This window comes from Nelumbo lutea, chromosome 4 (genome assembly GCF_056320005.1).
Source record: "Nelumbo lutea isolate HS-2025 chromosome 4, American lotus-T2T, whole genome shotgun sequence".
Classification (NCBI taxonomy): domain Eukaryota; kingdom Viridiplantae; phylum Streptophyta; class Magnoliopsida; order Proteales; family Nelumbonaceae; genus Nelumbo; species Nelumbo lutea.
The window spans coordinates 5,249,100-5,261,755 of NC_142687.1; the positions used below are offsets into that span (position 1 = coordinate 5,249,100).

The 12,656-nt window shown below is 35.4% G+C and overlaps 1 protein-coding gene across 1 annotated transcript; it reads right to left on the reverse strand.

The window, feature by feature from the left end:
• Nucleotides 1–128: 128 nt before the first annotated feature.
• On the reverse strand, nt 129–2,729 carry LOC148853530 (cytochrome P450 78A5-like). Its single transcript, XM_088982278.1, has 2 exons — nt 1,663–2,729; nt 129–917 (listed from the first exon to the last, which is right to left on the reverse strand). The coding sequence occupies exons 1-2, from the start codon at nt 2,608–2,610 to the stop codon at nt 321–323; spliced, it is 1,545 nt and encodes a 514-aa protein (XP_088838404.1). The 5' UTR covers nt 2,611–2,729; the 3' UTR covers nt 129–320.
• Between the last annotated feature and the right edge of the window lie 9,927 nt (nt 2,730–12,656).

Here is a 12,656-nt window from a genome sequence, read left to right on the forward strand (position 1 = left end):
AAATGTTTTTGGCCATTCTAAACATTAGATCAAGGTCCACTGATGCTGTAGCGATATTTATTCACTTTTTGGCTCTTCAGAACCTCGCTCTCACAATATTGTTTGAGTTCTCTCTCTCTTTCACTTAATTTTGTTAATATACTAGTAAGCAGTTAAGCACTCATAATAATGTACACTAATCAAGGGGGGATGAAATCATGAAACTTCTACCCCGCCACAGAAACATAAAGAACCTACAACACTTGCTAACTACATAAGCTTTTGAGCTAAAGTAGCTATGTGCTTAGCGGCATCGTATTACAAGAAATAAACATCTACACTTATTCCCGAGGAACCACATGGCAAGCCAAGGGCTGCTTCTTTTCCAGTGAGAGGCGAAGGCATTCAGAAAGATCAATGGGTTGGGCTGGAAGCCAGGTGAACCTGTGGAGAAGCTGTGCGAGCCAGAGATGAACTGTGGCCAAACCCAGTGTCTTCCCTGGGCATACGCGTCTACCTGACCCAAATGGGGCGAGCCGTAAGTCCGAGCCCATGATACCCACATCCTCTTCCATGAATCTTTCTGGTTTGAATGCAAATGGGTCCTTCCAAATGGACTCGTCATGAGTTATGGCCCACATGTTTACCATTGCCGTCGTGCCAGCTGGTACAAAGAACTTGCCAACATGGACATCATGAATGGCGAGGCGAGCCCATGACAACAGTGGGCCTGGTGGGTGTAACCGGAGAACTTCCTTTACTATGGCTTGAAGGTAAGGGAGGCTGGGGATGTCAGAATCTTGGACCTCTCTATGACTGCCCATGCATTCATCAATTTCTTGTTGGGCTTTGGCTTGGACATCCGGGTGCAACACCATTCTCGCTATGATCCATTCAAGGAGGATAGCTATCGTGTCTGTTCCCCGAAATATCATCTCCTGTATTTGGGGAAGAAAAAAAAAATATATATCATAAATAAATCTTTTTTTGAGTGTAGTTTAATTACTTAATATTTTTACATTTTTATAATATATTATTTCTTTTTTTTTTCATTTCTATTTTATAATTATTTCTGCTAAGAAGTCCAGCTATAAGTCATCATCCACTGTAAGTGACAATTAACTAAGGGCTTGTTTTCAAATTCCAAAAAAAAAAAAAAAATTCTGAGTGATAGACATTCCAACAATGGATAGAGAGATGCATCTATTAATTTTTGGATGGCTAAGATTATCTGGATAATGTCATATTATGGAGGGGATAAAAAAAAGGCTGCAAGGTCAGTGGATTTCTCTTACCAAACAGGATCATGATGCTAATGGGAAAGGGGAAAACAGTCAGATAATATATATTTTAATTTTTAGGTAAAAGACGAGGGAATATATATTTCAAAATATGATAAACAAACATTGCGTTCTCACCATATATCAACCATCTTCATAATCTACTCAAAATTAATTCCATCAGAGTCTCGCATAAAACACAGGAGAAAAATGTTTTTCTTTTTTTTTTTTCCTGTTGGGACTTATTTTCTGGTGAAATAAAATGTTCATCTGCTATATTATATACAAACAATGAGTTTATTATCCAATGGCTATGCGTCGTCAGAATACCATCATCTGCTGATCTCAAGACGACGTTAGAGGCCAAGAAGAGAGAGAGAGAGAGAGAGAGAGAGAGAGTTACCCACAAGACAGACACCATGTCTGAATCATACAACTGGTCTTCCTTGGGCAGAGTAAGCAAAACACTGAGAAAGTCGTCTCTTCCTTTGCACCCCTCTTTCCTCCTCTCTTTTATGATCTCGCCTAAGAAACACTTAACCCTAGCTGCCAACTTATGACACCTTCTTTTGACTCCATAAAAGTCGAAGAAACCCAAAGGGAAATAATCCTCCAGGTTAAATTGTGCAATCAAGTCATACCCTTCCCTAACCATGGAACCCAACTGCTCCCCATCTGAACACAAACCCCTTCCAAACACACTCTCTATAACATTGCTTAAGGAACCCTTATGCAGTATCCCTCTCGGCTCCACCTCCCCTCTACTCTCCATCTCCTTCCATACTTGATCCACCATGTCATCGGCGATGCGTCGTCGAAGCCCCTCCAGGGCTGCAACTCTCTTAGGTGAGAACATGTGATTAGCGGCAATTCTCCTCAGGTGTCTCCAGTAGTCCCCAGAGGGAGCGAATCCAATGGCACGCTCAAACATGAGCAGTCGTGCTGATTCCTTAATTGGACGGTCGGAGAAAGCAGACCCGGACAAGATCTCTTTAGCAGTGTCCGGGTGGCTACTGATGATAACGCGTGTAGCTCCTAAGCTAAGAGCCATGAGACGATTTGCATCACCATCAAGTGAGGCCGATATCTCGGCCAGCTTACGATGAGCAAGCTGACTCATATGCGGGATGCTTCCCAACAAGGGCCATCCGATTGGACCACGGAGCTGCGGCGAATTTCGGTGGTGGTTTCGCCATGCAAAGCCACCAGGAACCAGCCACGAGTTGAGTAAGGAGAGAAAGAGGAAGAAGATGGCAAAAGGGAGAAATAAAGGCCATAGAGTTAGAGGCTGGTTAGTAGCTCCAAAGCAAAAGATGAAGAGGCACAGATTGGGGAGTAAGTACATCTTCATCTTCTTAAAGAGCTAACTAACAGAATAGCAGAGATTGAGACGATAATTATAAAAGGCTCTTCTGGGTCTCTAGTCGTCTCTCTAAATGTCTAGAAATGGAGCTTTGCTTCGGTGATAGCGGGGTTGCATGTGATATGATTTGTATATATAGGACGTGGAAAGTGATCTCGGTTATGACCCAGGGTTAGGATTAGTTGCAACTAACCCTAGTTAATGCTACAGTCACTAATTATTCTATATATTTCTCTATGCAATTCAATTCCTTCACTTCAGTTGAAGTACGTTCAATGGAATAAGCGTCTGCGTGGCGTAGATGGATGGTGCACCTAGATAAAAACATCCTCCTGCTGATGTTTAATGACTAAAATGCTCTTCTCAGATTTTAAGATTGTTTATTTTAATTAAGGTGGCGTTTGAAAAGTTTTTTTGTGCGATTTTATGTACTTTTGATAATTAAAAACCGCAAAGATGAGAAGACATGTGTGCGTTAAGATCCGGAAAGAGCAAAAACATCAAACTTTGGGAAGCTACAAGTAAAATTTTTTTATCTTTCTGTGTGATAGATAAGATAGCCTCTAAGCTCGTTTTCAAAAATCCACTAAACCGAATCACTTATCAAACGGAGTTTTTCTAAAAAAACTACACAAACGGCACCTACATATAACTGACGATAAGACAGCTCTGAACTGGACTGGGCTGGACAGACCGTTAATATTGTGATGCACTGCTACTGCTGTGGCACAGACTTATTTGTCATTACTAAAAGTGCCTCCATTGGATACTCCACCAAAAATAAATAAAATCCTGTAGCAAATAAAGGGCAAGCAGAAGAAAGAACAGTTCTCCTCCAAGTTAGAGGTGGTGTTGTGTTGCAGAAGAGCCACCCACAATCACAACATATAATGTGATTTTGGCACCATTCCATCACATGACGATCCAAGCCCGACAAATAGAGATGCAAACAAAAACATCATGATAGAAGATCTTGACGTCGACGAGTTATCCTTTCAGCACTGACATAAAGATAGAATAGTGATAGACACCTTGGCTTGGCTATTTGTACACCCCCCCCCCCCCCCTTATCTCTTGAAGTTGAAGTTGAAGATTGTTCAACGCAAAGCAAAAGCTACCTCTAAAAATGTGAACTCCGTTGACAGCCATAGGCTATTGAACTTGAAATGATATCTTATAATGAGTGTTACCTTTTTAGTTGAATTAGCTAAAATGTTATGTGTACGTAGAAGCTCCCAAAACAGCCAAACTGATCCGGCCCATACTCCATATTACCCAAAATAACTCTGAGGGTTATCTCAATTTCACTCCTTTCATAAAGGATTCAACACTCTAGCAATGAATAATGAGTAACTAAGTATATGTTTGGCATGGATGCTATAGGTATAACATAGTTTTCTGATGTATAGGTTGGAAGTACTGTTTTCTAAAAAAATACTGTTTTTTTTGTTTGAAAATAGGGATGGCAATTTTGTGGAAATTTTTGGGTATCCGACCCGCCCTGACCTTAATAGGACTCCTTTATCAAAACCCCATAAGGTTTGGGAGTTTAGATTAAAACCTGTGTTTGGGTTTTGACTTTAGGATATCTGATACCCGATACCCATAATTCATAAATATGAACCTATTATAGTATATATCATGCATAAATTTATAAATTTTAAGTACTAAGATAATTATTCTATTATTAATATTTTATTTGTATAAATTTATTGGGGCTAAAATCATCATTTGATGTAAATTTGGATTTGATAGATTGTTTATTTCATTTAGTTACAAAATGCTAATTTTAAATATTATTTCTTTTAATTTTTAGTTGGAACTGTTAATCATATACACGTATTGATTGTTCTGATGAACACAAAAGTTAATAAAATCTATTTTGTTTCATTAAATAGCACAAAAGGCGAGATGGCTTAGTGGCTTAAAGTAGTGTTAAGAGATTTGGTGCTATCACTAATTGATTTGGGTTCAAGGCACATTATAAGCATTAAGAAACTTTTTTTAGTAGAAAATGTTTCGTCAAGGGGTTTAACGAGTGGGACGGGTCGGGACAGATTTAACGGGTTTGGGACGGGATGGGTTTAGGAAATTGAGAGGAAATTTTAAACGGATTTGGAATTAGGGATACATATGCGACCCAACCTGGCAATTGGGTTCGGTGGATCGGGTTCGGGTTGGGTTGTGTTGGGTCAATACACTACCCTAACCCTAAATGTTCGGTTAGGGGTCATCCCAAAAATAACTGAAATTTAAAAACATAAAGAAAAATACATAAAAATGCCAAAATTAAATGAATTAACCTTAAAATTCCAAATACAAAATAAAAAACTTGAAAATTTAACAATTCAAAGAGTAACTAAAATAGAAAAAGTTAAAGAGTGGAAACTTCTAACAATGCATAAATAGTCTCAATTAGACATGGCAATCAGGTCATCGGGTTGACCCAACCCAACCCAGCTTTTTTTGGGGGGTTGGGTCGAGTCGGTTCATTCTCCCATTTATGTAGCTAAATATGAGACCCTAACCCTGTTTTTTTGAGTTGGGTTCATGGGTTGGGTCAACTTTTTGCCAGGTCTACATATGCGGTTTGGGAATGGGTAGGGCAATTTGCACGGGTACCCTACCCGTTGCCATTCCTATTTAGAAATGTTTTTGTCAGGTAGATCTAGTGCCATGTCATTTTCCTGTCATTGCCACCTTATGCCCCTGTTGGCAGTAACAAGCTGCAGCTCCAGAAAATGCCAAATTCGGCGTTGCTCTAAACCACACATTCTCAATTTCTAAGGCATGGCTTAAAGTACCACTTTTTATAGAAAAACGGTTCCAAACAAACAGGTGTTTCTTAGAAAACTATTTTTTCCGTTGTAGCACTATATATCACCATTTTCTGGAGCAACGACAATGATGCCAAATAGTCGCTAAATTAACCATTTGCTTGAAAAAAAGGGGTTAAATACTATGGTGCTTATGTTTCCATGTATGTGACCCGTGCTTGCATCCTTCATACAAGGCCAGCGCCATCACCCTTTGTTTTGAACTTGCTCCGTTAAATGCTCCATTGGATCCAATAAGTAGATAATTAATAATTTAAAGCTTATTACAGAGTATATAGTTAATATATGCATATTATATGCATATACACATGCATCTATAAACTGCATCGTTATCATTATCATGAAAGCCTTATCCATTATATGAGCTGTCTACATTAATTTTGTTTTTTCATCTATAAACTTGCTCTTTGATATACCTTTTCCCATTTGACATGCATTCGAATTAAGGTGTAGTGTGCCATTTTCAAAAACCGCCCTATCATGAATAAGAAAAGACAAATCAATATGTGTGAAATTATAGTGTGATCAAAGGTTGTGTTTGTGTTTCTTCCATGGTTGATAAATTAGCTATGTTGAGAATGTATAAATGCGCCACTACCCTTTTTCTTATTCAAGGCGGTGGCAGCAGAAGCATAGATGTGATTTTTTGGCTATATTATTTATTTGACGTTCATCAAATTCATAAAAGTTGGTTTACATTTTACACGTAAGAATTTACATATAAATAATTTTCTCCAATTTTAAATCTTGCCACGTGGATGTAAGATTCCTAGCACTGACTATTAGAAAGAGAGTTGAACTATGAAATCAGAAAGACATCATATCTAAAAAACTCGTGGCCAAAAAATTATATCATAAATGTATTAACCAATTACATAGTATTTATCAAAATTCAGGGGTGGGTTTTGATTCATCAAAGCTTTTCTAATATAATGTCTTTCAAGAATCATAGATTTTTACTAAAAAGAGACTAAGAAATCGAGGAAAAAGAATAGAAATTGAGGAAATAAGAAAGAAGTTAACCTTTGTGTTTTTTGTTGATAACCAAAATAAAAATAAAAAAAAAGAAGAGAAGAGAACGTTAAAAGAAAATAGGAGGTTGGATTTGATGCAATACAAGTAGGAGAAGGCCAATAAGTTATGTGCAAATTGGGATCACTCCAAAACACATAAGAAGCTTTGATGACGTTAATGATCCAATCGAATATCAATTACCGAGTTAGCACCTACATGAAACTTCTATCTTAATTTGAAGTTACCAAATTAGCACAAATGCATAACTTCTATTTTGGTTCGAATTTACCAAGCTACCACCTGTACGAAATTTCCATCTTAGTTTGAACTTACCAAGATAGCGTCAGCACGGAATTTCCATCCTGGTTCGAATTTACTAAGATAGCGCCAACACAGAATTTCTATCTTAGTTTGAATTTACCAAGATAGTGTCAGCGCGGGGCTTCTATTCTAGTTCATAATTACCAAATTATTATTAGATTATGATTTTCGAATTTTTGTTCAATTGGGACTTTCTTTTTGAATAGTTCTAGTGTGATTTTATTATGGAGTGTTTTCATAAATTATGAAGTTTTGTTGTAGGAGCCACAAAGGTCTATGTCTATATAAAGAGTAGCTAGGGGAAGGCTAAGACAATTTTTGATATTGAATTTTCTCTTAATTATTCAATAAAGAATTATTCTTCCTATTAGTTCAACTTATGTTATTTCTTTGAAGCTTTTTATTAATGTGTTCGTTTCTGTACTGTTGCACCAGAGTTCAATTTTCTTGCTTATTCATTCCTATCTATACTCTATTCTAAAGCGTAGTTGTCCATGTCAAACTTTTCATATTGCTTCTTAATCATTTTAGAAATTTGTGTTTTTTATTTTAAATAAAATTAAATATGGGGATCTTTAAGCTCATCTACAGTTAATCAAAACAATCAATAAGCAACTCAGTCAAGAAACTAAGAAACTGAATGTAACATGGACATCTTTTTACAGCCCATGCATCACATGGGTTAATTCTAGTACTCTCCTAAAAGATTGAGAAAGAAAGGAAGATCAGAGAATGTAATAAACGTTTTTGGGTGTAAATAAAATATGAGAAAAAAAATAAAATAAAATAAAAGATAGTATATATAAACTATAAAAAACAAGTTTTTTTTTCTTTACCTATTTAGCGGAAAGATTTAAAGAGCTCAAAAAATAAATGTTATTTTTCAAAATTTTCTATAATTTTTTGAAAAAAAAATCTATATATTGGTTTCCCATCATCTAAATTAAAGAGAGCGACTTTTTTTTTAAAATATTCCTTTTAGTTTCCATTTTTGCAACCAAACACACTTTTATCCATTCACACTAAAAAGTCCAAAGCATAAATGTAAGACTTTTTTTGATAATTAAGCATTAATGTAAATCTATACTAAACGCCAAACACCCTCGTAGCAATGAAAACAAGGGCATTTAAGGCATATACAAACATGCCATATTAGAGAGTGGCCAGTGGGGAGTGGGGTGAGCACAATTGGGTATTCTTGAGGTGGGCAAACAGTAGTAGGCAAGAAATATTTTCCGAGAAACAGGGGAGATGGGTCCCATGTGCCACGTGTGGCAAGGGATAGGAACAGCCATCAAATGACAAGGACAAAATCAATCAATCCTGCAACAAGGCCATCAAAAAGGGACCCTTTTTACACACATGGCATCGTAGCTCTTGTTCCACGTGTCCGATGGCACGTGTGTGGACTCATAAGTCTGTTTCCATCCACTTTCAATCATACAGTTGTTATGTCTTGTGGCGCTTGACCTTTCGCTGTCTTGTCTGAACTATCTCCATCCTCATTTGGTCCGGCTGCTCCTGCTGTTATATAGTTGTCATCAATCCATTTGGTAGAATAAAGAAAGAGTAATCTCCACCGCACGGACAATCAGAGTAATGCGGGACTTGGTAAGCCCGTGGATCACCGAATAGACGTTGCATTGGATTCCAAATTCGACTATGATACGTGAGTTTGCAACATAAAGGCATTTGGCTCTATAGTTATGTAAGGGAAATCAACGGCCCAGGGCTTTTGGGTTGTCCGCAGATACTGGGTAGCCCCCACTTGCCAAAGAAACAAAACTAAAAAAAGAGAAATGTTGTTATGAGAAGTTGAACAAAGATGGTAATATGAAGAAAGGCCATAAGGATTGGTGGGCTCCATCGAGAGTTTACGTGGGATGGATTTAAGTAGTATGGGGAAGCAGAGGCAAGTCACCGACACCTGATAAATGATAATGGTCACTTGGGGTGACCACGAGTCGAGATTTCACGAGTTATTGGAGTTTTGTTTATGAAAAAATTAGTTTGATTCAATTTAAATCAAGCTTTGAGTAGTCGAATTTGAATTTGGTATATGGGTTCGTTTGTTAATCGAGTCAATCTTGGTTCGTGAAGTTTGCAAGTCTAGTATTAAATAAATATTTTTTATTATATATATATATATAATAAATAATTTTATTATATATAATAATAAATTTATTTTTTATGTATAATAGTGAATAATTTTTATAATTCTTAATTTTTTATTTAAAATAAAAAAATAATTTTATACATCTAATTTTTATTTTTCAAAAAAGCATGGCTTATAGTCAAGCTAGAACTTGCGAGTCATGAATTGAGCTAAGCTCAAGTTCGAGCTTGAGTTTGAGCCTGATACTATTCTTGCGAGTTGAACTCGAATAATCAAGTATTCAACTCGGCTCAGCTCGAATACACCCCTAGTCACCTTTAAACTTCAATATAAGTGTGCCATCTAATCCATGTCAAAATCCTCATATTGTTTGTTGATTAATAATTTTTTTCAAAAAAATGTTTTTTATAATAAAAATTAAATATGAACCTATTTAATTTAGGAATTTGATTTTTTTTATAAATAAAAATAGAAGTAACAACTAAGAAACAAGTGAGAGAAAAGTGTCTAACCAGCTAAGAGGAGAGTTCCAAATACAAGGAACACAGATCAACTAAAGACTTAGGTTGCATTTGGCATTTCTTTTTTGTTTTTCCTTTTTGAAAATGCATTTGGCATTTCTTATTTTAAGGACTTATATCCTTTTTGTAGATAAAAACACAATATTTTATAGGGACATTTTAAATGCAAAAAGGAAATAAGTTCTTAAAATAAGGAATGTCAAATGTAGCCTTGGCCTCCTGGGTGATGATATGAGTTGGCTTAATATAGGACCTAGGCTTATGGACACAATTTACAATAGAAAACATCAGTCAAATTCCTAATTCTATCAATCAAAAAAGAAGTTTGCTAAGATATGAAACCAATGGGTCACTTCTAGGCCCGGTTTGCTTTTTGGTGAGTTACTTACATTGGTAAATGCAATTAACTGGGTAAGGTTTTCCTGGGAAACACTTACCCGGGTAAGTGCATTTAGCTATGTTCTTTAATTCTCCAGGTAAATAAGGCAATGACACTTTTAGCCATAAAAATCCATTATTAGAATGAGCATTTTTGTCTCATTCAAGTGTTGTCAACTTTTCCCCTAAGTGGAAAACTTATTTATCCATCTAGGAGATGGGTATTGGGTAAGTGATACCCAAGAAAATAAATTTTCCCTAGTCCTCACATAAACCTGAAAAAAATAAAAAAACATGGGATTTTTAGTCAATGGGAACCAAAATCCCATTGATCAACTTCCTTTATTCTCAAAATCCAAAAAAATAATGCTCCCCTAGTGTTAAATGAAACCAAACGGCAAGCATACAAGTAAAGTTTAGGTTGTGTTTGGAATCATTACTATTACATGAAATGTTTCAGTATAAATATGCATACAGATGTTATATATTTGAGTCTATTTATAGTATAACCGTACATGTGAAAACAAGAACTCTATGACACTTTATGTCACTACATTATTGAGAGGTTTGGAGGTAAGGCTCAGTTTGGAAGGAGTATAAATAAAAATATATAGAACGTAAAATCTTATATTTTACATGTATTTATATTATATATATTTGTATTTATAATCTTCTCAAACTGAGCCAACATTTTCCAGGATTTTAATTAATAACGTATTTGTGCCATTTCCCATTGTCATTTTAGTTTGAATAAACTAGTAAACATTTCTATATGAAAGTGTGTCTTCTTCTACAAGGGAAAAATAGTTAATTAAGAAGGATTTTTGTTAATAATGTGATTATCAAAAAGAAAAAGAAAAAAAAAAGCACGAACAATGTTGCGGCCAACAACTTTTCCTGTGAATACGTGGGATCAACAGATTAGTCCAACAAATAATAATCAATCCTACAAACTCTATTTTGACTAAAGAGATGGATACAGCTCATGTCAAACATCCCACTACTGCTGCTTTTGCTTGCTTTAATTACCATTTGGAGAACAAAGGGCCATCTTCTATTTGGATTACTGAGAAGCAAATGGCTTAACGATAAATTGAAGGACATTTATTAATTAATCAAAGAGAGAAGCAAAAGTGGCTCGTATTTTCGCCAATACAAAATAATGGTGGGCACTAACGCACCATTTAACATTAGGGTTTCTATGTGTGTGTGGGGGGTGGGGGTAGGTGGGATTTAATATTATTTAAAATACTTGATCATTGTTTTGAATGTTTAAATTAATGGAAAGTTGTACTATGTCCCGCACTATTAACCACCCTACGCAGTACCAATTGGTGCTAATTAGAGGAAGCTTAAATTGCATAAATGGGCTTCAAAAGAAGCATACCTTGCTATTAGAAGAAAGAAAGTAGTTTTATATAATTAAAAGAATTGTTAGCATATATAAAATTGGGAAATTGTTGAAATTCAATGGGAGATATTAAAAAATCAATCAATTTGGGTAAAGTTGATCGGTTTAATCAAACTAATGAATAATTCTATATAAAATTAATTATTGTTATTTTTGTATTACAAAAGATTATAAAAATAATATTTTTAAAACCTAACCGAAAGTCGACTTGTTTTTCCTCCTAGGTTGTAAGTCACCCGTTCGATTGGGCAGGTTAAATGGCTCAACTTGTGACAAAAAGATATATTCACACACACACACACATACACACTGTGTGTTTATAAAAATGCAAAAAAAAAGCGCAAACCATCTAACATTAAACCTTGAAATCAATTGACGGCAAAATAAATTACTAATTATAACAGAAATATATCAATAATATCAATATTCATTCATTCATAATAGAAATTATCATTTCTCTTTAATCTTAAAATTCATAAATCATAGTCCTAATTAATCATAAATAATATATATCATAATAACAATGAAAATGACCAAATTGCACATTTCATATTCAAATAAAAATATTATATATATTAGAATGAGATGTACACAAAAACTACATATCTTAGTATACACAAACTCGCCCAAAACTAGAAAAAAAAAGAAAATTACACAAAATTGGAAAGATGAAAAATACAAAATATAGTTAAAGTCTTACTAAGAATCCGATAGGAGCTATGGTTTGGTGTCGCCCAAACTCGCCCAGCCTAATACAGTCACCGCTTCCGATGAGAAACACTGATGGAGCTTTGGTCTGGTCACTGGTGTCGCCCAAATTTGGCACAAATGGTAAAAAGCCAAAAATAAAAAGAAATAAACAGATGTCGATGTTAAGAATCGGTGTCACCGGTGAGTGTAGACGAAAAAGAGCAAGTTTCCTCGGCGCAAATTTTATTTTTCTCTTAGTCTCTATTTTCTCCTCCTAACTTCATAAACTCTAGCTAACAAAAGCACAAAAGAGGTAAAATCAAAAGTGAGAAACTGAGATGGGGGCTAATGTAAGGTTCAAAGTATCGATACGTATCATTCTGTGACCCCTTTGATACACCCCTATAGTGGATGCATCAGGGGTCTGACCGATTCAGGGGGTGGAGGAACCCTAAACCGATATGCCCCTACCAACATCGTGTATATCGATATTTTGAACCTTGGGCTAATGTTAGGGACTTTTGGGGAATTTAAAAAATTGAAAACCTAAAACATGGAATTAAAATTCATTGGTTGATAGTTGAACCATCGCCCACTCATTAGGTCGCCGGTTCAACCATCTGGGTCCATGGTTCTGCTGACTTTTCAATTGTTTTTTTTTTTTTTTAAATTATTAGGTTTCATAAAAACCAGACCTGAAATATTAATTAAAAAAATTAAAACATAAAACAATTATATACTTTTAT

Coding starts and splice junctions, on each gene's coding strand:
- LOC148853530 (XM_088982278.1), bottom strand. CDS start 2,610: ATGAAGATGTACTTACTCCCCAATCTGTGCCTCTTCATCTTTTGCTTT. Junction 918..1,662: donor ACATGGTGTCTGTCTTGTGG/GTAACTCTCTCT, acceptor CCCCAAATACAG/GAGATGATATTTCGGGGAAC.